Below are 26,869 nucleotides of genomic sequence, written 5' to 3' on the forward strand. Positions count from 1 at the left end.
GAAACTTGTGGATATGTAGTATATATACACATAAGGGAAAAGTTTTACAACCAATCAAGGTAATTATGTTAACAAATATATCCGTTATGGTCTTGACCTGTCTAAATAAAAAAAAAGTTATTATGAAAATTAAAATTATTATTCAAATGTCAGATAAGTCCGTGACTGAGACAAGATCGAGTCAAAATGCGTTAGATTCTGAGTGGTCTCCAGACCAGTCTTGAGACCAAAACCAATGTCGAGTACTACAACACTGGTAAGCTATGAAGTTATATATACGCAAACGCAAGATAGCTAACTGATGACTGTAAGTGGCATTGACACAGAAATACTACAGCTGGAACTAACATGATGCACCTTTAAAGCCAGCAGATCTCAGGTCATTTCTGCACAAACTGCACACACTGCACACACTGCACAGGCTGCTCATGATCTAAACAACTGTTGAGTTTATTGCATCATCTGAAACAATACAAACAGCCGTTGGAAGTTTGTATCTTACATTCAACAAAACACATTACACAACATAAACCCTCATCAGTGACTGCCGCTGATGCCCTATAGTCTTTAAGGCTTTTGGAGAAATGTTGACATGTGACAGTATTTGCATCAAATTGCGTCAAAGTCTTCCTGTTATCACCTACTTCACTACAGAGACGTGCAGATGTGCATAGAGGCAGTAAGGTCACTTCACTTTGTTAAAATCTCGGCCAGCAAAACCAATAAACTCTTGCCGGCTGCACCACCTGCTACTGAATGAAAAATTTAATCAAATCAAAAAACATTTTCACTATAGTTGAAAAACTGTTTGCTGTTCCGCTTGCCACACAGGGGAGTGCTGTCGTCAGCGGAAAAGTGGGACTGATAACTCACGGCCCTCCAAAAGTTGGCAAGAAATAGCTTGGTTTTGTTAGGAATGTTTTATTTTTATAAATATTTAGTGCTGTAACTAAATTAAAACGGGCTGAATTAATGGGTGGAAGGAGAGAGAGAGAGAGAGAAAGAGAGACTCTTTTAGGCCACGCTCACCCCTTAAATATGCACAGTGGTTTAGTCCAGCCTTGCACAAGGATTCCTCTCTAAAGAATGACTGCTCATGCTGCTGGAGCACAAGCGTACACCGTCATGTCCCCCAAAAAAGAGAAATCAGGGTTCCAAAAAAAGAGGAGAAATAAAGGGAAGGGAAAAAAAACAATGTGACTTTGTAAAAAGAAATAAATAAATTAAGTTCAAATGATGCATGAGAGAGCCATGGATCAAGAGAGGAAGGGAGGGGGGCACAGAGACTGCTCATTCATAGGGTCCAGAATCTGCTGCTGCACCCCTGCACAGGGTGTTTCAGAAGCAACAGAACCATAAATTACACTCATTTTAGGGCTGTCACACACTTAATTTTTAAAATCATGATTAATCACAGAATTTCAATATTTAATCGCGATTAATTGAAGTTATCTATTTTTTAATCATGTTTTTAAAAAGCCCAGTACAGCCTCTTCAAGACAGGAACGCTGACTGGTGATAAAAAAAACAAAAAACAAACAAACAAACAAACAAACAAAAAAAACATCATATAATTGCTACACAATAATGTGTTAATTCTGACAGCCCTAATTTTTTTGTTACAGAATTTGATAGAAAGGGGCTTACTTACTAAACCTGAAATATGACTGTATTTGGATTCTGTAGGATTCTGTCGAAGGATTTCACCTTTTTTTAAGGAGATGATTTCACAAAGTATGTTGCCATACATTCAAACCTCAATAGAAGCTTCGATTGCAAAAGCATTGCATTTGGTCCAGCCTGAGTTAAAGGTTTACAGATTATAATATTAGTTTGCGTTTTCTACCTTAGTAAGAGGTTGAATAAGAAGCACTTTATCTGCTGTCTCTCACACAGTGATGGAGCTTCCATGTGCACTGCTGCCATCCTAACTTATTAAACACCAGTTGTGACACTATGGAGTCACACCAGTGGTTCTGCATTATATCAGTTTCATCATTTTGAATTTTTTTCCAGGCATCCATCAGTTTCCACTCCTTTTTTATACAATATGAACATTAACTGACAGACTCCTCAGTGCTGCAATCCATCACAGTGAACATCAAGTTTAAACTCACTGTTGCACAATGTGAATGATAAGAAAAGACATTGCTTTTCAAATCAAGTAATGCTTCAGCTGCTAATCTTCTCTGTGATTGGATGCACACCTCCAGCACATTTCAGGAGTCTGCTCACTGATTTTCATAACTTTTCTGGAATGAATAGGCACCAATGAAAAATAGCAACAATACCTCCAACAATGTAAAACTGCATGATACGCATTTGAAAACAATGTGTAAAAATATCAAGTAAACATTATTTATAATTATAGTGGTAAGACATGAAAATACAATGTCACTGACCAGAACCTTTAATAACCAATCAACTGATAAGCATTCGTTGTGTAATTTAAACTGCAGTGTATAGATAATGATTAAACAAATTTTCCATTTGATTTGATTCAGTCATAGGTTAAAATATGAATATAATTAAAAGAATACAATTACATCTTGATTGAATGTGATCAGTGCTGATCCTTGTTGGTGCAGGATTGACTTTAGAAACAGCTCAGTGTTGTTCCATGTCTTACTGTCATGTCCTTTGTGGTTAGATAGAAGCTGCAGCCTTTGCTGAATTAAGATTGAACATTGGACTTAAACTCATCAGGACACAAACATTACTCCAATGGGGTGCTAATGCTGCTCTGTGAATTATCATGTTGTAAATAGTTTCTTAAAGGAATACTTCATCCATAAAAAGATTATTTGTAAATCAATTACTCACCCTGTGTTACAGAAAATTTGTAAAGAAAACTTTGTTTTGTTTTTTTGCTTGACTCCTCGGTAAACAACAAACCCAAAAATTAAGAGAATTCTTGATGAGTTGAAGTAAATGGGGTCCACGTTTCATAACAGCAAAACTACGTATATTAAAACATCATTTTACACACAGCTTGTGCAGTATAATTCAGGTCTTATTTATTCAGTCAAATGATCACTACGTCCCAGAGAGATAGCCCTTTCTGACAGGGACTGAACAGAAAGTGAAACTTATCTATGCTTTCTTTAATGCCAGGCTTCATTGACAAAAAAATTTACCTTGTTGAACATGGGAGCTGCTGCTGGAACAATGCTTCAGTTATTAGTTCATACTTGTGTATTGTGTGACTTTGGTGAATCCAAATCAACTGTTTAAAAATACAAAAGTTACAAAATAACAAACTAACAGATTGAGGCAGTTGTAGACCAGAAGCTCCCATAGACTGTAAATAATGATGGACGACGCGCCCCGACTTACCCCCGCTATGCTGAAGTGAGGTTAAAATATCCCTGATACGAACATTACTCTTGTGAGGCTTGATGTTTTTGGGAGCCCTGCATCTGCGCAGTAATGATATCCGCTGTGGGGAGATCCCGCCCAAACATCCGTCCGACAAATCATGAGCAGTTCCATTGAATGTGAGCGCACGGACTGGCTGTCACAGCTGTCAATCATGGCAGAAAAGCCCCGTTTTGTATAATTTAATAACTCATTAAAACCAAACTGATCATGAAAACAAACACTTGAACAAACATCAGTGTGATGAGAACTACCTTCAGAGACAGAAACCATCTTTGGGAAAAGTTCATCTGGCGTGTACTTTGAGTTTTTAGTTTGGCCTATGACCATTTACTAACATGGAGGGGCGGGTCTTAGGACCTGTACTTCAGTCAGACACCAGGGGGCGATCCAGATTGACTAACCTCACTTTGGGGGAGCTATCATGTGTCCATCTTTATATACAGTCTATGGCAGCTCCTGTGTTCTGAAAGAAATTACTGTTTTTGTCAGTGGAGTTTGATTTAAAGCGAGCACATATCTTTTACCATCAGATCAGTTTGAAATACTAAAGTTGTAGATAAAATGCATGTGTTTGGAATGCATTGAGCATACAAACGGATAAATGAGACTAAACAGATTGAGGCAGTGGTAGGGCAGTTTCTGTGTTCAGTGAAGTAATTGTCATTGGAGTCTGGCTGTGAAGAGTATAAATGAGTTTTATTTTCAGTTCAGTTTTAAATACTAAATTTTAAGCAAAAAAGAATGTGTTGTGGAAGTACTGAGCATATGACTGGATAAATGAGACTCGGATTATACTGCAAGTTGTGCGAAAGTTTGTGAATGGATCTTTTTCATATACAAGGTTCCACTTGACAAAATTTCAAATCTTTCAAATCTTGACTTTTTAAGAATCCTCGCTAAAATTCAATGACCATTTACAATGTATAACATGAAAACTATATAGTAAACTCTACGCCAAACTTAATTAGTTTTTGAAAATTAAACAGCAATTCTCTCCAATCCCTAATAATTGGTAATGTTTGTTTCACATTATGTGAAAGGTTATCTACAAAAGATTACCGTGATAATTAATGCCGTTACACACAATAAAATTCCATGACTTTTTCAAAACTTACGAAAATTTTTACTAATTCCATGTCTTTCACAGGCCTGGAAAATGACAGTGACCATTGATATATAGTTTTGCTGTTGCTGCATTTGGTAATTTTCGTATTTTTGGAATCTTCATTTAGCGTCTAGGCACAAAAAAAAAAAAAAAAAAGAGTTTTCTTCACAAATTCTGCATAAAATATGTTGAGTAGCTGATACACAAAATTGTGAAATGTTTTTTAACATATTGCTGTGTTTCTGCCTGTGCTGCCTTTTTAAAAAATAAATACATAAAAATAAATCAGTTTCTACAGCTATTATGCTAAATCACAATTCTTCTGCCCATATTACAACAGTGACACTCATGCTCTTCTGAAAGTAAAAAAGTGATACAGTGATTTGACTAATTTCCTCTCACATGCACACAGTGAGCTCTGCCTCGTCACTGTTTTTCCAATAACAACATCTCAGTGTCATTATACAGCGCAGGATGATGAGGAATATAACAAACAAAATGAATAAAAACCTGTCTATATATGAGAAATAAAATGTGATTTGGTCTTTTTGTTTCACAGTGTGAATGAAGTAGATAGTGAATCCAGTGTGGCGTCTCACAGTGTTAACTGTGGTACACACTGCAGGCCAGTAGAGAGCGCTCTCATCCTTTAATACAAATGTCAAATGATCCTTGAGCTGATCATTCCCAGATGTTCAAATCATGCATGTGGCTCTTTTAAAAAATATTATTGACTTGATATATGTGACATGATGGTCGTGTTTCACAGCTTCTGTTCCCCTAAATATTCTAGTGAGATATTAAACACATACTCACCATTCAGTCAAGTTCAAACATACTTTCCACGCAGAGAGATCTGTCACATTAGAGTTCTTTGGCTGTTGATATGTAGCAAAATCAGCAGTCTTTCAGCAGAGCTCATTAACAGCTGGGAGGTGGAGTAGTGCAGCTTTCATACATATTGCACCAGCATGTTTTTCTTGCCACAGCAGACACTGGTATGAGTCTGTTTGCTGTGTGTAGACGGAGGTCAGGACACCACTGAGGCTGTGCTTTGCTCCAGGCCGGGGTTGTCGGCACACACCGGCAGTCTGTTGACTCGGGACTGGCTTTGGTTCCAGCCCTGCATTCTCTTCCGGTACTTCTCTGAATCCGCTTTGTCCATCTGAGCTGATTTCAGAACAGCAGAGGGGTGTAAGGTGTTGTACAGAGCTCGAAACAACAGCCTGCGGAGGAGAACACAGGACAGTGTTAGCGCAAGTCAGTACTCCAACACTTTGGTTTCACATTCAACACCTCACAGAAAAATTACTTAGAGCTCACTTAGAGCTGGGCAATATGGCTTTACAATAACATTACAATATTTTAAGGCTATATCACGATACACAATATATATCTCGGTATTCTGAAATGGCCTTTAAAACAAAGATACAAAATTATTGAATGAACTGCAGTTACAATAAAAGTTTAAGTAGCTACTGTCATATAATAAAGTTGAATACACTACACTTATATATTAAATTTAATAAAATACAGTAATAAGGAAGATAAATAAAGTACTTTTATAATGAAATTCAAAGAAAAAAAGTATTGTTATTGTATTGTATTAAATAAATCAAAGCAGGACCCACTTTGCTTTTATATTGAAGGACGTGGCTTGTCTCAGGCAGAAGTGTTGATGTTTTTGCTGTGGAATTGAAGCGGTGCTCAGTGGTCACAAAATGTGACTAAACACTGGTAACTGCAATCTGAGCTCTGCAAATATGCACGCCTCATGTGCTTACACTACTACCAATACCACTCCTTAAGTTTGACTGTTACCCCAGCGCTGTTAAACCTGATGATTTGTTCTCTGTAAGCTCGAAACAAACTAACTACTAGCTCTCCTGTTCAGATATGAATGGTATTTGCAAATTGCAGTAGTGCTCCATGATTATGGAGATGATACTGGATTCAAAGAGGGCTGCACTGACTTGGGTGTGTGTTCATTCACAGAAGTGTATTGGTGTGTGTGTGTGTGTGTGTGTGTGTGTGTGTGTGTGTGTGTGTGTGTGTGTGTGTGTGTGTGTGTGTGTGTGTGTACCTGGGTAACAGAGCCATCACAGTGGTGAAAGCACACACTATGTAGAAAAGAGCCTGAGACATCTCGTGTGTTTCCACCCCCACAGGGTTGGTGGGGGGGCTGCAGGTCAAACAGAATACACTGAAGAGCAGCACGAAGCCAAAGTAGGAACAACCACTGAGTACCAAAACCAGCACATGGATCCACGTCTGCAAAAACAACACAGAGGATTAGAGACTCCACAACACAAGTGTAATAGTGGAATACTTCACTTCCCAAATCATTACTTTTGTATAAATTACTCACCTAGTGTTAGGATGAATATGTAAAAACAAATGTGTTTCCTTGCATGCCTACATTGAACTAAAAACCCAGAGATGTTAAAATATTCTTGAACTGAAGTCATATGGGTTCGTGTTTAACAACAGCAAAATTACATCAAAACACACATTTACAAACTCTCATATAACTCATGCAGTATAAAAACACATGTATTTTAGACAGAACTTAAGTATTTTAAAATTGAACTGAGAGTGAAAGATGTGTGCTCTCTTCAAACCAAACTCCAGTTTGTCATAGTTTTAGTCATACAATAACTCAAACAAACTAACTGATCGAGGCAGCGGTAGAACAACAACTGCTGTTTTCAGCAAGGTAAATGCAGTCTGGCTTTGAAGAGAGCATGGATAAGTTTCACCTTCAGTTGAGTTTGGAATACTAAAGTTTTAGCAAAAGTATATGACTGGATAAATGAAACTTTGATTATACTGCACGAGTTGTGCTTTGTTTTGCTGTTGTTAAACTTGGACCCCTATAATTTCAAGTAAATGAAAGTTTTCTTGATTTCTGGATTCTTTGTTCACAAGAAAAACAAGTTTTCTTTACAAATTCAATGTAACATGGAGTGAATAACTTATATACAAATGGCCATTTGAAGAGGCGAAGTATTCCTTTAATGTCTGTTATTGTGTGCATTGTGATCACGCTCCAATTATTTGGTATCCTTGGATTACACACATAACATCCAGACAATTATTTCATTGGCAAAACAATGGGTACATGGTTTGATATCTAATCATTTTTAGTGTAGCAGTGTGTCTGACCAGAGTGTGACTCTCGATGACTTGGTGCAGCAGGATGATAAGAAGAGCTGAGGCATTGATTGAAGAGCCAAAGGACAGCTCGCTGATGCTGGATCCTGCAAACGCCTGAGACGAACATAACAACAGTCTTACAAATGAGATGAGACCCGGACTGTATGAGCAGGGTTATTAAGAAAAAGTAAAATAACTACAATGCCTGCCTCCACACACCAGTCAAGTTACACTTACAGGTTACATTGGTGTCAACAATTCAGTATCTGAGCAAAAGTCTTCCCTTCCGTTCCTGAGTTATGGCATTGAGTAATGGCCAAAAAAGTGTTCTGAGGAATATTATGGTCTCACGTTGACCTCTGACACTAAAATGCCATCACTTCATCATTACATCCTATTAGACATTTGTGTGAAATGTTTGTATAATTAGTCGGCCAAAAACATTTTGTGAGGCCACAGTGACCTTGACCTTTGAACTTCAACCACCAAATTCTAAGCAGTTCATTCTTGAGAGCAAGGGGATGTTTGCGCCAAATTTGAGGTGACTCCCTTAAGGCGTTCTTAAAATAATGTATTCACAAGAATAACATGGACACAAGGTTACCATGACCTTGAACTCTGACCACCAAGATCTAATCAGTTCATCCTTGTGTATACTTGAACATTTGTGCCAAATTTGAATAAATTCTGTCAGGGTGTTCTTGAGATATTTTGTTCACAAGAATGATACTGACAAAGTTACAGTGACCTTGACCTTTGACCACCAAAATGTAATCAGTTCATCCTGGAGTCCAACTGAATATTTGTGCTCAATTAAAAAAATATCCTTAAGGATTGTAACAATTCACCTTAAAAAACCCCATATTAGTTAAAAAAAAAAGGTACATAGGCTACAAAACAGGTTATGGGTGGATCTGTCCTGCGGTAGTTGCTCGAAATGAACTGAATAATCAGCTGTATCGCCAATGCTACACAGAAAATCTCATACTTTTCAACATTAAATTATGTATCAGGATTTTAGATTAACGAAAGAATCAACTTGTTACTTAAATTATCTTTTTTCAGATGCTGTGTTCACAAGAACGAGACAGATGGGGCCAAAGGGACACTGATTTTTTAACCACAAAAATCTAGTCAGTTCATCTTTGAGTGAATATTTGTGTCACATCTTAAGAAATTCCCTTGAGGTGTTTGTGAGATATGGCATTTACAAGAATAGGACAGACAATCCAAAAACAACTGAAAAACAACCCCTTTATACCACTGTAAAGGAACTGTACAAAACAGTAGTAGAGCACATGCAAAGAGAAGCAGTGTAATAAAAGGGGCACCAAAAGGAACTATTTGACAGAGCAGAGTGATCAGTGTACTCACAAAGTAAGGCACGAAGAAGCAGACGAGACTTTGGTAAAACGCATCAAGGACTGTGATCCAGAACAAGTAGGGAGCATGGACCTGCAGAGAAACACCTGTTAGTCCCTCTAAACACAGTAAACAGGCCAGACAGCACTCACACTTTAGTAACACACTCCATTTCCATTCTGTGTGTGTGTGTGTGTGTGTGTGTGTGTGTGAGAGATTACCTTGGAGGTCTGATAGAGCTCTGGCAGCTCCATCAGGGTGTCTGTGGGCGTGTCTTGATCCAGGACGCCGTAGATGAGTGGAGGGACGGAGGTGAAGATCAGGTTAAAGAGGATGAGCACCCAGGCGTTGCTCATGACGCTCCCAGAGAAACCACAGAAGAACTGATACCAGAACAGCAGATTCACATACATCTGCAGACACACACACACACACACACACACACACACACACACACACACACACACACACACACACACACACACACAGACACACACACAGACACAGACACACACACAGACACAGCAGTGAGGATTCTTCTAACATCTCGATGAGTTATTTTGTTGTTTTTAATCTTGATTTTACTTTGTAGAGATTTGGGCATCCTGGGATTGCCGCATAGTAGCGAAGTAAGATACAAAGCTTTGCATGAGATGCATCTTTTTTGTGAATGATTAAATTAGAAAAAAAAGGAGTTGTTGATGACCTGATTGCTGTTAACATGGCATAGATGAGAATGCACATAAGTGTCAGAATATGTTGTTATTGTTGCTTTTTCTTGATTTTCCATCTACCAGGGGAAGGATCCTAAACACTATGAAATAACAGTCATGTCACACTGTCTGAGATGGATCTAATAAATTCCTAAGCGCAATTTTAGCCAGATTGTATGATACCCCTGAACAGACATCTTGTGCTGCGTTCAGACGCCTTTCACAAGCATTTAAACATCTAAAAATCTGAGACAATTGGTTGGATTTCTTTTGAAAATATAGGGAAAAAGTCAATGAGCAACTTGGCAAGAAATGTCCCACAAACTACAAAAAAAAATGTAAAAGGTGACAATGAAAATGACCTAAAAATTAGCTGGGGGATTCATAGATACTTTAAAAAAAATAGAAAAAAGGGAAAATGTCCAGACAACCATTTTTAGAAATTGTATATATATTTAAAATTATGTTTTCAAAAAAACCTTTTTTTGTGTGCTTTTTTTGTAAGGTCATTTTCTTGTTTGTTTGTCTAATTTTTCTGCTGATTTTCATGAAATTTTCTTGTAATTTTTTTTTACTAGTTTCTTGCAAATATTTTGACCATTTCTCATTAAGTTGCTCATTGGCTTCTTCCTATGTTGTTGAAAGAAAACAAGCCAATTTGTTCAGGTTTCAAAGGGTTAATGAACAAAAATCCTGTGAAACACATACAATCCTGAGATAGAGATCCTACGAGTAAGAAATGGGGTGGCAGGAAAAAATCATGTGAGTTAAGCACTTGGCCTTGTCTTGCTCATACGAAGCATTTTTGAGTTGTTTTGGGTATATTCAATGATTGTGCAACTATTTTACCAACATTTTTAACATACCGAGAGTAAACAGAGTCGGTAAAAAATGCTCACCACATTCTTGTAGATGAAGTAGAGGATCATGTTTGCGAGACGAGAGTAACACCAGTGACCGTGGACCAGCAGCAGCCGACTGAGGTGTTTAAACCTGGAGATCGCAAAGTCACTGGACATCACAGCCTGGGGAACAATACACAGCAACATATACTGTATATGTTACCCACTGTAACTTACACACAATAGGTACTAATAGTTAAAAAGAGGAAAAAAAGGAAATGGCAAGTGAAACCATATGTACCTGGCTGCTATAATATCAGTATAATACCAGTAGTATTGTCCTTACAAGCAAGAGAGAGATTAAGATGAGAGAAATGAAGAGTTTACAGAAAAAATGCATATTTTACTGCATAATTGGCAGCCTACAGACTAGGCACGAGTCTACGCTCTGTGACTGTCTCCAATGTGGCAAATGAATATGATGTCTTTAAAAAAAAGCCACCTCAGTGTAATTCATAAATACCTTTGTAATTTTGCAGCTTGGTTTTATAGAAATATGTGAAATGGACTCAACGTCTTGACAACGCATCATGTGGTGTGGTGGGCACAGAATGTGTTAAAATTACCTGTTGGCAACACAAAAACAATGCCAATGCAAAGTACATGAGGATCTTCTGTTGTGGTGGACACACAAGTAAGTTTTATGACTGAAAAAGTTTGTGTAGGAGAGGGGTAGTGGACGTGTCAAACAAACATGGACTTTCAACCGGGAGACCACGGTTTATGTCCTCTATGAAACGTTAAGTCGATGTAGAAACGTGACTTATGGACTTTACATATCTATGCAAAGTATATTTACATTGCTTACATAGCCTCCTACATAGACTTTGCAAATTCTATGACAAATAGTTTATGTTTGAAACACATCATTGTGAAACGGTTGCAGTTTGGTTAGGTTTGGAGGACAAAAACTACTTTGTTAAGTTTCAGAAAAGACTGTGGTTTCAGTTCAAATAAATATGTACAGGACCACGTAAGTGACATAGACATTGCATACTTTGTGTAGTTGTGTAAAGTTCGTTAAGTCACATTACTATGTTGACTTTCTGTTTCAGACGAGGCACAAACAGCTGTCTTCTGGTTGAAAGTCCGTGTTTGGTTTACAGTCCACCATCCTTCCCACTCGCCGGCTGTGGATTTTCATGCTTTTTATGCTTAATTTATATTTCCGCTGTGACAAAAGATTCTCATTCTCATTGCATCTGCATTGTTTTTGTGTTGCCAGCACGTAATTTGAACATATTTCATGCCCACTACCACCGAAAGCATTGTTAAGACTTCATGTTCATGTCATGTATTTCTCTAAGACTGTGTTTTTGGTCAATGTTATTTTACAGTGAATCCAGATATCATTACCTGCATGCCCTCCTGACCAGATATCCCGATGCCTACATCAGCCACCTGAATCATGCTCACATCATTGGCCCCATCACCTAAATGAAGAAAAATAACTTTTCACTGTCCTCCATGACTGTCCACCGAGGTCTTACAATACCTGCATCCTCTATGTGATCCAACCCAGGTTTAGTTTGAGGAAATTAAATTATATATTGGGAAGAATAGGATTAAAAGATACACTTTAAATAATATTAATTGACAAGGAACACGTGTAAAACTTCTCATCAGTTTTCCCACAGTCTGAGTCCTTACCCACGGCCAGGGTCATGACGCCGAGCTGGTTCCGGATCAGGTGGACCACCTGGCTCTTCTGCAGTGGCGTGGACCTGCAGCAGATGACTGCTTTGCATCTACAGCTCAGCTCCAGGAAGTGGCTTTTCAGCTCCTCCTGCAGGGCCCAGTCCAGCGTCCGGCCATCTATAACCAGGATGAAGCCCGCTCTGCTGGCTGACGACGATTCCCCAGGATTCTCTGCTGCAGTTAGCTCAGTCAAACTGTCTTCGCCTCGCTGCACTTCCACTTTGAGCTCCTCCAGTAAAGCTGCACACGCATCCTGATGTACGAAAGAAATCCATAAGTACTGTCTTTAAGAGTCACAATATATTTACTTTATTGCATTTATCACAATAATTAAGCAAATTACTTTTTGTTTGTATTTTAGTCTCTAGGGCAGCTTGGCCTGAAAATGCCACAAGAAAGCTATAATCCCTTGGTTACTGACCTTGCTTCCACAGTTGGCTGTCAGCAGCTGGTCGTTAGGACAGAGCAGTTTGCAGGCGTAGGCGATGTTGATGGCTGTCTCTTTTTTATCTCCAGTGAGGATCCAGACTTTGATCCCGGCCCTCTGAAGAGCTTCAATGGTCTCTGGGACCTCCTCCTGCAGTCTGTCTACAATCCCTGTGGTGCCTGAACACACACATACAGAGAAAACACACTTTAAAAACCTGTGCTCCCAGCTCTGATATCCATGTAGTCCATGCTGCAGCGAGCGGCTGTCCTACCCAGCAGGGTGAGGTCTGTCTCCAGTCTCTCAGCTGACTGCAGCAGCAGCTCCTCCCTGTTCTCTATGCTGCTCTCTGCCAGCAGCTGTTCCTTCATCCACACCTCATAGTCCTCCTCCTCCAGAACCTGCTCCACACACAGAACACAGTCACTGAGGAACACTCACACCTTCTTACACACAGGGCGGCTCTTCTTCTGAGTAGACAAAAGTCGATTGTTAAGACAATTTTAAAAGTACGTTAAACAGTACATTCCCAAAAAAGGCACAGTCTCCTCAGTCACTTGGAACTAGTTTGGTTTTGCAACATCGGATCTTGAACAAACAACAGTCTGCTGCAAATTCTCTTTAAAGCGCTGTTGCAACTAAAGACAACAGCATGACCGATTTATTTCAACATCTCAAACAGAAACATGCAGCCGAGTGGGAGAAATGTGTGTCACTCCAAGATGCACGAGACCACATCAGCCCACAGACAGCCAGTAAAAATCAGACAACATTAGTGGAATCATTTTCCAGTTGCGTCCCGTATAACAGGACAGAGACCTGCTGCAAAGCTGTCACTGATCCAGTTGTGCTGCCCATATAAACAGTGGAAAAGCTGCAGGTTTATCCACATGCTGAAAACTATCCACTCCAGCTATGTGCTACCAGCCGCCCTGCCTCAGCTGTACAACTGTACATGTGAAATGATCACAGAGAGCTGGAGGGGACATCGATTTAGTCCACTACAACAGACCTATGCTCTAGTAGTTAAAACAATAAAACAATAAAACAATAACATTACAATAACATGGAGCTAATGTTGAAAGATGGTTGTACATTTCAGCATTGGTCATTTTCAACACTCGACTGTTTCAACTGCAGAACTGTAAAATATGCAAAACTGACTTTAAGCCCTCAATATTTTTCAATTTGCCTTTGCATCTGTACTGCTGAAATATAAGCAAAATTTGTTTGCTTTTATTAGTTTGTTTTTTCTTTGTCATTTGTAGTTTGTTTGTCAGAGGGGGGAAAATCCCCAAAACATTTAAAACTGTAAATAAAGTTTGGTGTGAAAAAATAATCTTTATAGATATCATTTTTAGTCTTAGTGCATAGGCAGAAAAATCAACATTGTGCCAGGAGTTTACATCAATTATATTATGCATTACTCACAAATAATTAGGTCAGCTGCATAGAGCAGTGCACAAAGCATCACACACCCTGATGTGACATTGGATTTATATTTGATTTGATCTCAGTTTCTTTCATCGTTCACTGTACTGTATGATTAGATGCTATAATGTAACAGTTGATTCATATATCTCCCTTATTATTTATAATAATGTACAAAGCTTTCTTGTTTCACCCTCCTGACGCGTTACCTTTTTAGCGATGCAGAGCGTGCGGAGGCCTTCTCTGGCATAGCCGTCTAAATGTTTTTGGGTTTGCTCTCTGATGTGGCTGTAGATCTCCTGAGCCTGCTCTGCACCTGAGCACAATGACAGTGATAATCACATTAATCAGGCAAAGATACCACTCTTCATTCAGGGCTACATCCATGCATTTTTCTTCTGTTAGTTACCTTTAGGTGTCTCCGTCAGGTCCATGATGGCAGAGTCTGCTCCCTTGGTGTAAACCACCACCTGTCCTGTGAGTGGGTGGCGGACCACCACAGACATCTTCTTCCTGTTGGAGTCAAAGGGCAGGATGTGGAGGAGCTGGACAGCCAGAGAGCCGATCCCCGGCAGGTCCACCAGCAGGCTTTCTGGAGAGCGTGCCCTGAGGGTGCAGTGGTACGCCTGGGCTGCGTGGACCAGAGCCGCCTCGTCTGGACTCTCTGCCTCATACAGCAGTTCATCATCAGTGTCACTGTCACTGTCCACTTCTCTAGTAATGTTGGAGGTTTCCAGGCTGGTTTCTTTGCCTGGCTCTGAGGTGTCGGTGGTGCTGTTACTGGGCGTGGAGAAGTTGAAGGAGCCGGTCTTCCCCCGGGCAAACAGCCTGCTGGTGAAGCTGCGAGGGCTGCCTTTGATCTGGGGAGGAGACAGGGTGGAGAGGGCGGAGAACGGAGAGAAGCTGAGGCGCTGGAACATCAGCTTGATGTCCTCCAGGGACTTCAGAGGAGTTTGTGCTTCAGGCACCTGCACGGAAGAGAGAAAAACATGGGATGAGCTTTTGTCAGTAAGTTAATAACCTTTTGAAACCTGGATTGACATTCAGTTCGTTCAGACGTATTTAAACCTTTGTACACGAAGCAAAATTTGTTACATTTCTTTAAAAAAAACATGCTAAAAGATACAAAAAAACAACTTTGCAAGAAATCTCTCGCAAATTACAAAAAATTGGGAATGGAATAACTTTTTTTTTAAAAAGCTAGGAAAAATGTCCAGACAGGTATATATTTATAATTATAATAATTCTATCTATATATCTTAAATTATAGAATTATATATATATTTGTTATGTATTTTTTTTATTTATTTTTTTTTGGGGGGGGGGGGTTTTGTCTTTAAGTTATAAGACAGCACATGTGAAAGGGGGAGAGAGAGAGAGGGGATGACATGCAGCAAAGGGCTGAGGCTGTAATTGAACTCGCGGCCACTGTGCCGAGGACACAGCCTCTGTACATGGTGTGCCCGCTCTATCCATTGACCAGGCGCCAGGTGCCCCAGAATTTTATATTTTGACTTATTGAACAAATTTATTATTATTTCTTAGCCATTTGTTCATGTCATTTCCTTTTTTTTCCACTAGCATTTCGCAGTGAAAAAAGGAATAAGTATAAACATCTGCATCCATATTCTCCTTCTCCTCTTCTTCAGACTTTTTTGACACATAAATGCCACTATAGAAGGGGCTCGATTTGTTTATTTACATTTTGCTCTCACCACTACATTGGCATAGATGGATGATGCATGTTGATGACGTGTTGTGTATTGACGTCGATGGATGTAGGTCGTAGCCTGTGATTCAGTGGGGGATGTCATTGTACAGTCTGCATACATCAAATCTGATGTTGTACCCAAGTTTATTAAGATCCGTGTCAGACAGTGTAGCTGCACTAAACTTATAAAATTGCAAAAATCTCAGTCTGCGGGAGGCTTCAGGCCTTTTTAAGACATTGCTTTCATGACAATGAGACAAATGCAAGGTCACAGTGACCTTGACTTATGACCACCAAAAAACTAATCAGGTAATCATTGAGTCCAAGTTGTTTTTGCCAAATTTGAAGAAATTCTCTTAAGGTGTTAATATATTGCACAAGATATCATGAAAAGGGGATGTCTGTATGGGCGGACAGACAACCCAAAAACATGATGCAGCCTTGTCTATTGCCAGTATGGAGTCATAACAATGTAAACCGACAGTATTGCTCTAGAGAAACAAGTCTTTGTTATGACATGCTTCACAGATGTCATCCACTCACCACATGTCGAGGCTGGCTGGGTGAGGAGACCACCACGCTATTGCAGATGGCCAAAGCCAGGAAGAAGTCAGTGATGTAGGTGAGCTCCAGGCTGGATGGAGTCCCAGAGGAGCCGTCACTCAAAGCCAGCACAGGAGAGCTCAACCAGTTCAACTTCCTCACCAGCTCAGGGTCCGGCACCACCTCCTTCGCCTGAACACACAGACACAGGAGCAGCAGGAGCTGAGTCATCATGGCTAGAACATGAACACATTGATGGCCAAAACTTTCAAGTGACCGTTATAAACTACGCAGGAGGAAGCTAACATTAGATTTGTTCTGAAGGACAGCAGAGCTCACTGACTGACCTTTAGTCAGGGGACGGGAAATCTGATTTCTGATCTGCTGCATGTATCTTAAATTGACAGGTTACTATAGTGCATATAAACACATTGTTCAATTGTGTTATCTGAATTCTTTCTGCAATGTGATTTCCTGTGTGGATGTGGAAGTGTGAAGTGTTTAATGGAGTCCTCAGGGGATTTATACTTCACTTCCATAAAATCTGGTAGCATGCTAATATATCTGCAGCAAAGGACAGCATATCCTTTTAGTCTCTAGGTGAGTTTCCATCACAGATTTGCGCAAAAACTCAGCAAATTTTCAAAATTCTATAAAACACAATTGCAAGATAACTGTGTTTTCACTAAATGATGTTCTATAACTTCTCATCAGGTGATAACATTCCAAGAAGCATGGTGATGGATGTTCAAAACATTAGCAGCTTTATTTCAACTGCAGCCACCACACTAGCTGTTATTTCCAATCTAAGGCGAGGCGTGTTATGGAACCATAATGGAAATGCGAGCCCCTGATACATGGGAGCGGCCACATAATAGGGATTACTGGGAGGTGATAGTTCACGATTTCACAGAGGAATTGTGGATTCAAAACTTCAGGATGATCTGTTTAACTTTTGAAGAGTTATGTGATGCAATAACAGCTCTTGTAACTCCTGCTGCATCATGAGGGAGCCAGTTCCTATTGACAAGCACATAGCCATAGCATCATGTGACCTAGAAAAGCCCAAAAAGTGTTTGTATTGCAGTTTTGCAAAATATGGCTTTTTCTAATCACATGAAATACCACCTCATGAGAGTGTAAAAACCTTATTGTGAAAATAGGATTTTTTTTTCAAAATTGACGTGTTTCCGTTAGGCATATTTTATATTGGCGATTTCAATTTGCTCAATTTGAGGGTTAATGGAAACCCACCTTCAGACATGGGTCAAGCTCAAGTAGCACCCTCCAGGGCTGAAAAATAAAGCCACTTGAGGCTGGCTCCAAAACAGAGTCAATACCCATAAACCCTCATGCTAAAATGTCCAACTAAAGTGGAAATAAACACGTTTACCACTTGGTACAAACACTTTTTGGTCTCTACAGCTAATTTCAACATTCATGACAACTGTATGGAATAATTATTTTTTTTAACTCATCCATTTACTATTCATTAAGGCTTAAAGGTACGTATAATTAAGTGTGTGCTGCTTTGAGAGCCAGGCTGTTTGCAGATGGTGTCCTCTGCAGAGATGTATTCTTACTTATTAAAAAAAAATGACTACAGAGTGACAAGCAGTTTCAACAGATCCTCTATTGTGGCTTTGGACCAAATAGGTGAGTAATACACAAATAGCGTGGTTATGGTGAGTGTGTGTGAGTCTGACCACGCGACTGCAGAAGGCGCTGGTCCTGGGCTGGATGTGATTAGACAGTTGCTCTTCCTCCTCCTCTGACTCTGCTGTGAGTGTGTGCAGAGATACAGAGCTGTGTTTGCAGCTGAGAGAGCGACAGCTCAGAGATTTGCCGCTGCAGCCCGACTTCAGAGTCACAGAGTGTCCAGCCACCTCGTTCTTCTCCGCCTCATACACCTCCAGCCTCCGAGCTGACACACAGCAACACACAGCATTTACAACACATACAGTAAAGAACTGTGGACTCTTGCAATCACTCTCTTATTATCCAACCACTACAACAATTCTAAACTAGAATTATTAGAGTACATCCATGGTGAACACCCAAGATTAGTGTCACCAATTCGGTATTTCACCAAATGTCTCCCTTTCTATTCCGAAATTAAGATGTTAAATAATGGCCAGAAAACTGTTTTTGCAGAACATTATGATGTCAAAGTGAAGCTGATCTTTGACCTTTTGAATGTAAAAAGTCATCTCTTCATCATTAATATCCTATTAGACATTTCTGTGAAATTTTGCTGTAATTAGCATATGAATTCTTGAGTTTGGTCCAAAAAACACGTTTTGTGAGGTCTCAATGACCTTGATCTTTAACCACCAAATTTTAATCAGTTCATTGTTGAGTCCAAATAAGCGTTTGTGCCAAATTTGAAGAAATTCCCTAATGGTGTTCTTGAGATATAATGGTCTTGAGAATGAGATAGGCGTAAGGTCAAAGTGACCTTGTCCTTTGATCACCAAAATCTTATTAGTTCATTCTCGATGCCAAGTGGACAGTTGTGCCAAATTTAAAATAAAAAAGAAGAATTCCCTCAAAATGTCCTTGAGATATAGCATTCATAAGACTGGGACGGATGGACGGACAGACAACCTGAAACCCTCCGGCCTCGGCTGTAACTGGTGCAGAGGCATAGAAACCTCTCATTGTTTCTGCTGGAATTTCTCATTACAGTAAAAATATGTCTCTTACAGAGGCAAAAGTAAGTCAAAGTCATATTTTCAGTTCTTACCATTTTCTTCATGAGGATATTCGACCCCGTAGATACTGCAGCGGCGGAACACCATCTTGTTCTCTGTCAGCGTCCCCGTCTTATCAGAGAACAGGTACTGGATCTGACCCAGGTCCTCTGTGATGTTGAGGGCCCGACACTGAATTCTGGAGTCCAGCTGCTTGTTGTACAGAGCTAAGTCATTGTGGATGAAGTAAATCTGGCCCAGTTTCACAATCTCAATGGACACGTACAGAGAAATGGGGATCAGCACCTGTTGGACAGAAATTAATTACATGCATGATGTATTCAGGGACATGACAAACATAGCACAGTATATAATAGTGTTAATGAACAAATTTGATTGACACGTAACAAGTTTCATGTAAGAACACAAGTTTAAAATTTCTGTTAAAGCCTTTGAAACTTAAGCAAACCGGCTTGATTTCTTTCAAAAACATGGGAAGAAGGCTAGAGGAACAAAATAATTACCTAAAAATAAGCAAACATTACCCACAAAATAGCAAAAACGATGAGTAAAAAGTACTAGAAAATTACCTGGAAATAAGTAAAATAAATACATAAAAATAAAATAAGCATTAAAAAAAGTCATTAAAAATGACCTTGAAAAGTGCTTAAAACAATACTTTTTGTGGCATAATTTTAAGTATTTAATTATGATAATTTGGTATAAATATAGGTTTTCCCTTGCAATTAGTAACAACAAAAAAATCAAGAAATGACTAAAAAGAACAATAAAATAACATACAAATTTGTAAAAACAAAACAAACCTAAATAAATACTACATCCCAAAGACATTTTTGTATTTTTAACTTAATTTTCTAAATCTACTAACTTCTTGCATATTGTGGAATTTCTTACCAACCTGCTCATTGCCTTTTCCCATGTTCTTGACAGAAATCTAATCAATTTGATCAAGTTTTTAAAGGTTTAAAGACTTGTGAAATCAGCACAAGAAAAGTGATGTCGCTCCAGGTTTCAAGAAGTTGAGAGATGACATGTGAATGTGTGACTTTCTGTCTACAAAGAGTACAAACATCAAGTGGATCATGAAGTAATTGTCACTTTTATTCCTCCATCAAAGCTATTACTGATTTCTCTGGTTACTTGGACCACCCTTCTGTAAGAAGCTGTAATGTGTGAAACTTTCATACTTCTAATAAATGCATGAACATAAAATCTACATCTATATAATCCACTGAAGCAATCAAAAAAAAAATTATCATGAAATTACAGGTTTGATAAACAACAGACCCCGTTAATAAAGGCGATGCCAGAAAATAAGCCCCTCCCCCTTTCTTTCTTGCTTTTGGTTTGTTTATTTTTTTGTTTGTTTTTTAATTGTTATTTTATCTTTGTTTTATTTTTTGTTTTTAACTTTGGTTTATATTTTAATAATATATATAAAAAAGAAATGTTTATTCATTTTCAACTGTCTTTATACTAAAATAGAAACATTGTATTAGATATATTCATTACAGTTGATAAGATAATGCAAAGATACAGCTGTTGACCTGGGAATGAAATGGTTAACGGTATACCTGTAGCACAATGATCATGGTCCAGAAGACGTAGAATCCGGCCAGGGCAGGAGACGTCTCGGTATCAACCAGAAAGATGGGATTTTTGAGGTTCTTTAGCCAGAGGCCATGACCTGAAACACACCAACACACCACAGCAGCTCATCACTGTCAAAGCTGGAAATGAGTCAATCCCTGAGATTCTAGAGGCTTCGATGGATTTTTTTGAAATGGAAGTGGAGCTACAGTTATAGATGTCCCAGTATACAAGCACTGGGGGAGAATCCGTTTATTGATTAAAGTATGTCCGACTCCACCACTGTAGGTGGAGATATGCCCCCTTTTAGCCAGTTGCTATTGGATATTTTTCTGGTTGACCTGTTACGTCACATACCAAACAAGTTAGCAAGCGGCAAATAGGTTACATGTCAAAGGGTGAAAACATGAATAATTTTTCGGCAGGGTAAATTTTATTCAGACGCTACGCTTTACTTGGTACATTTGTCTTTTGTTTTCTGCCATTCTTCTCTTTTGTTTTTCTGTCTTTTTTCGATGCAGTTTGACTTCTGGGTCAAAGTCCAGCTTGGGGAATATGGAGCATGCGCAGATCGCCAAGGCCAGTTCAGATCCAGTTGAGGCATATACATGAACGAGTAACTCAGCCCCAAACCGCATTATCTTAGGTATGTTAGTCTGACTTTGAGAAATTTGATCTACGATTTTAGTTGGACTAACATATTTACAAGTATTTTTAAATTTCAGTTTTACTCAGACTAACAGAGAAAATTGCCTTTTTCTAAAATGTTAACATACTGAGCAGTTATAAGCATCACAAATATGGTTTATTAGGTTCAGAGGGCCATGATAAGGACAGGAAACAGCTGTTTATGTTATTGTTAAGCAGTGACCTCTCGTGGCTCTACTAATTTTGACGGTAACAAAGGAGGACATCGGCTAACACTGCATGAAGAACGAGAAAATTCACTTTTGGTGGACAGTCAAACCAACACAGGACTTTCAACCAGAAGACTGCTGTTTGTGTCCTGAGTGAAACAAAAGTCAACAGTTACGTGATTTTATGGACTTTATGCAATTATGCAAATTAAATACGTGTATGTTACTTATGTCACATACCTATTTATTTTAAGCGAAACCACATTTTTATTCTAAACCCAACCACGTCTTTCTCTTTCCCGACACGAACCAAACTGGGACTGTTTCACAATGTTAATCACATGATGATGTGTTTTACATTGCTAGCGTTCATGTAAACCTTTAGAGGCCTGGTTTTCAGATTGAAACTGCAGTAACTGCAATGTTACTGCTGCTCTTCATATCTGTGTTGTGAAGTGCGAGCTGTGTTGGTACACACCTATAGCAGCTGTCAGGCACATGATGATGAGCAGCAGCACACACCACAGGACATCTGTGTTTAGATGCTTCTCGAGCTGGCTGCGCTTATACCTCGGCCCGCTGTTGTTCATCATGGCTTTAGTCTCATGACCTGAGTCACACAGAAAGACAAGAACACAGCCATGCTCAAGTATACACACCATGATCCAGTAGGAGGCACATCAGCACTCTCGTGCTGCCTTTCCCAAGCTATTTGATGATCTAGAACTTGAGCAGATCAGTCTTTGTTTTTTGTTTTTTCAAAAACGTGAAAAATGGCAGTGACCAACTTGACAAGAAATGTCCCACAAAATGCAAGGAATTAGTAAAAGGTGACAAGACGATTACCTAAAAAAATTGTTTTAAAAAAAGAGGGAAGAGTTATTAGTAAAAATTATCTAAAAATAGGGAAGATGTCCAGAAAACTATATTTATAATAATAATAATAATAGTAATAATAATAATAATTTTCTTCTTTAATTAAACTGAAATTAATTTAATTATATTTATTATTAATGAAAATTTCAAAAATATGTTAGAATATATATATATATACATATATATACACACACACACACACACACACACACACACATATACATACATACACCTAGATATATACAGTATATATATATATATATATATATATATATATATATATATATATATATATATATATATATATCATGCTATGATAAAACAGCAGTCAGAGCTGGATTAGAAAACCCACTGATTAACATGGTGCTAATCACTAATGTTAGGTTCAGTGAAGCTCATACTATATCAAACTCTTTGTGGGAAACATGCCGCAGGAGCAAACTATGTGACTTTCTAAGGTTACTACTATTTCTTGCTGCTATATTCCACATTAGCAGCGCTGTAGTGAATAACATTCATCTTTGTTCTGTGTGCTTTTTACATTATCATTTTAAGACTGCTTGATTAAAGCTACACCTTACTGTATGAATACTCGGAGTAATGCTGGAATTAGCGTTCTTTGAAGATACACAAACCTACGCAGAGAAGGGTATTACAGGTATGTAGGTCACACAGGCTTGCTGAGGAGACGTCACATAGACCTCCCAAATCTCATTTCTGCATGCTGTGGACCTGCTCGACAAGCAATTTGACTCAATTCCTGATAGCAGACAGGTTCAACACAGACAAAAATCCAACACAAACATCTAAGTTTAAATTGTTTTTTTTTTTAAGTAGTAAAATTGCCTGTGGTTCAAAGGAAAAAAGATACATTCTATTATGTACAAATTTTTCTTGAGGGCATATAACTTGAGTGATTAGCCCGATAATTTCAATTGTTCTGGGGGACAATATTTGATACCCCTTTGCCATAGAGACAGGTGAATAATCTAACCTATAATTCTATTATAGAAACTAAACCATGTGTTACTCAATCATGTAATTGCGTAATGTATTTTGTCAAAGTGTAAACCCAGACTGCAGTGAGCAGACCAGTGTGAATGTAGATGTTTTGTAAATGATGCCGTGCTCTTACCAGCATAGACCACAATGCCCACCACAGTCTCAGTGTTGCGGATGGTGCAGCTCCTTAACAGGAGGTTGCTGTTATGGAGGCCGACACGACCCCCATTGGGGTGCTCCCTGTGGAGCAACATGCACACACACAAAAGAGGCTCAGCTGCACAGCGTGATCCAGTCTGACCAGAACATGTATTTGAAGCAGTGTGATGGTTTGAAAAACACAGCTTTAACTAGCTGTCTATATTGATAAATGGTGCATGACCTAAATGTTTCAATGTCTACAATCAAAACATTCAATTCTTAAAAAAATGATTTTACCACTGCTGAATTTAGGACAGACCACAGATGTGTTTGATCACTGTAGGATGAAGCAGAACTCACATGTAACCTCTGAACCTGCTGAGGTCATTGTTAGGGTTCTCACACTCAATACGACTGTGGAAGCTCTCGAAGTTGAACTCTGCTCCCTGGAACACAAACACACACACACACACACACACACACACACACACACACACACAAATAAGGGTGTCAATTTACTTTCACTTTAAAAAGATCATAAAAACTGAAGCAGACAGCTATTTCATCTGACAAGAGCCAACTGCCTTCTTATTGCGACAGAGTACATTGTGTTTTTTGCAAACAGCAGTGTCCATTTCTCTTTTCCACTAGATGTCTCCTCGAGTTACATGTGATGCACAAAGTATTCTACAGCTGTTTTGTTAAAAATAGTATGTCAATTATCCTTATTAGTTCCTTTCAGATTCAGATTCAGATTCAGACAACTTCCTTTATCCCAAAGGGCAATTTAGTTTAATTTCATTTCATTAGTTGCTTTGTACACCATGGGACCTATCTGAGACCCCAGCGCAGTGCAACTGTCAAGGCTAGTTTCAGACCAATGCAGTAGTCATTTTTACAATGGGCACCCTTGTTGTGAAAGTAGCAGTACTTAAGCCTATCTGTGCCTCCATGGGCATGTAGATTTTAAAAATTAGGTTTGGTCAGGCGCATTGCACATTTGTGGTTTAGGGCAATTTGTAAAATGTAAACCTTGATTTTCTCTTTAAACTCTTCTGCTGCTCTCTTTGGGCTTCTGTAGTTCATAGTGTTGAGCCCTCCCCACACACTTACCTCCACATGATAATATGACAGCAAGCGTTAATGACAATAAAGAATCCGTTTGCAAAAAAGGCATAGTCTCATCAGTCTTTAGGGACTGATTTGATTTTGCAGCATCAGATCCCAAACAAACCATGCAGCAAAGTTTATTTAAAGGGTGCTGAAACTAAAGGCATCACCACGACCAATTCATAAACATATTTTATGTTCTGAAACAAAACAAAGTCTCTTAAGCGTGTGTTAGAACTTATTTCATGGCTCTGTTTGGCTTATAAATTACATTTGTTGTAGAACAGGTGATATTACCTTTTATCATTACCATTAATACCATCTATAGGATAAATAAAAAGAGTGCTCTTTGTAATAGAATTACATCAATGACAAAAATTGCATTTGAAGAAAACACTCAAAAAATAAAAATACTTTTGAAAAATGTAATTAAGTAAAAAACTTTCTAAAATTGTTGACAATGATAAGGCAGCAGATATCTCAAATGATTAAATAGATACCCAGTCAGTTAAAAGGACAAAATATTTTTTGCTCTAGGGGCCGCAAATTGAAACAAAGACACCTATTACCTGCAGTGGGAGATCTGAAACCACCTGTCTCTGTTTCAGGTTGGTCTCTCCATCCAGGTTGGCGGTCTCAATGTAACAAACCCCTCGTGGGTCAGAGGAATACAGCAGCAGCATGTCAGCTGGGATGATTTCATTACAGGACAGACGGACAAAGTCTCCAACTCGTACATCCTTCCAGCACTGGTCAATGTAGGCTTTCTGCTTGCTGTGGGACAATCAGGAGACACAGAAGAAAAGTGTTACATAAAATATATGGAAATACTGAAACTACAGATTTTTTGGTGGACAAGAGGTTACAATAAAAATCAATACAATGACATGACAACACGATCAAGAGTCATCTTTATTGTGAAGCCTGTCTAGTACTTAAATTAAGGCTCATTGGAAATATATATGTTGCAAATAAAATGGGTCCTAAGATGGAGCCTTGGGGTACACCACAGGTGACAGACAGGAAGAAAAAAATGTGAATCATTTCTTAAACTTAAAGTTGTTAGAGGAATAAAAGCATGGAAACAGTCTAAGTCTTTAACCCTTTAACCCTTTGATTTTTTTCTAAAACCTTGAAGGAAACAAAATGAGCAATAAAAGAAGAAATGACCTAAAAATTGTCAAGAGGGTAGTGAAAAGTACAATAAAATTATCTAAAAATCAGTTTAAAAAAATAAATAAATAAAAAAAGAAATTAAAAAGAAAGAAAGAAAAAAAAGGAATTACCTTGACAAAGTGCTTAAAAATATGCTAATTTTGTGAGATAATTTATAATATGCAATTATGATTGTTATAAATATGTTTTCCCTTGTTTTTTTTTTCTTCTTCTTTCCATAGACATCTTTCTCTAGCTTTAAAAAAAAAACTCTACACTGATGTATTTTTTAAAGCTTGTGGAACATTTTTCACTGAGTCACTTGAGTTGCCTTTTCCTGCATTTTGAAAGACATCAAACCAATTTGCACAGGGTTCAAAGGTTTAAATACTTGTGACAGGCATCTGAAAGCAGAACAAGGCAAGTAATGTTGTTTCAAGTCTCAAAGGGTTAAAACTATACTGTACTGTTTATGTCAGATAAATGTTATGAAGGTGAAGCTCTGGGTGGTATTTGCCAATGGGGAGGCTGCATTCCTCTTAAAAGGAAAAAAAAGCAACCTTTGACTGACAGTTATAATCACACATGCAGTGGATGCAACAAGTGGTTAATTATTACACTGACAGTCTCACACCCTGTCTAAGCAATGACTGAAACACAGCAGGGTAGAGGAGTTACTGTAATTGTACAGTTGTGTACAATATGAGGTCAGGGGGTTTCCAAGATATACTACAAACAAAATATAGACTACTACTCTCACACTATGGTATTATTATTATTAAATATTTAAAAGGTTAGGAGCAAAACAAGCAGTAGAACAATTGATAACATGCTGGTAGATGAGTATCCAGTGTTTAACCAAAGTAATACCTTGAATATAGATACAAAATATCTCAAAAAGAGACAATGCGCAATATTAGACCGCTGGGATACCATTAAAATGACATTTAAAGCATTCAAAGTTTGTTTTCATGTTGACTTTCTCCTTAACATTC

The 26,869-nt window shown here is 38.5% G+C and overlaps 1 protein-coding gene across 2 annotated transcripts in view; it reads right to left on the reverse strand.

The window, feature by feature from the left end:
* Positions 1-426: 426 nt before the first annotated feature.
* Positions 427-26,869, reverse strand: part of atp10d (ATPase phospholipid transporting 10D) — a 36,827-nt gene continuing 10,384 nt past the window's right edge. For both annotated transcript variants that reach the window (XM_042500850.2, XM_088087201.1), the window contains 20 exons: positions 25,289-25,493; positions 23,970-24,055; positions 23,602-23,708; positions 22,069-22,200; positions 20,718-20,830; positions 19,176-19,428; positions 18,136-18,353; positions 16,430-16,621; positions 14,585-15,143; positions 14,385-14,491; positions 13,019-13,145; positions 12,739-12,923; positions 12,270-12,570; positions 11,976-12,052; positions 10,617-10,742; positions 9,226-9,417; positions 9,017-9,097; positions 7,652-7,756; positions 6,570-6,757; positions 427-5,712 (listed from right to left, as the gene is read on the reverse strand). In XM_042500850.2, the coding sequence (XP_042356784.2) occupies positions 5,517-5,712; positions 6,570-6,757; positions 7,652-7,756; positions 9,017-9,097; positions 9,226-9,417; positions 10,617-10,742; positions 11,976-12,052; positions 12,270-12,570; positions 12,739-12,923; positions 13,019-13,145; positions 14,385-14,491; positions 14,585-15,143; positions 16,430-16,621; positions 18,136-18,353; positions 19,176-19,428; positions 20,718-20,830; positions 22,069-22,200; positions 23,602-23,708; positions 23,970-24,055; positions 25,289-25,493 (3,550 nt within the window). In that variant the 3' untranslated portion in view covers positions 427-5,516. The remainder of the gene's footprint in view (positions 5,713-6,569; positions 6,758-7,651; positions 7,757-9,016; positions 9,098-9,225; positions 9,418-10,616; positions 10,743-11,975; positions 12,053-12,269; positions 12,571-12,738; positions 12,924-13,018; positions 13,146-14,384; positions 14,492-14,584; positions 15,144-16,429; positions 16,622-18,135; positions 18,354-19,175; positions 19,429-20,717; positions 20,831-22,068; positions 22,201-23,601; positions 23,709-23,969; positions 24,056-25,288; positions 25,494-26,869) is intronic.

The sequence above is a fragment of the Plectropomus leopardus genome, chromosome 14 (assembly GCF_026936395.1).
Source record: "Plectropomus leopardus strain MGB_pleo_1.0 chromosome 14, ASM2693639v1, whole genome shotgun sequence".
NCBI classification, from domain to species: Eukaryota; Metazoa; Chordata; class Actinopteri; order Perciformes; family Serranidae; genus Plectropomus; species Plectropomus leopardus.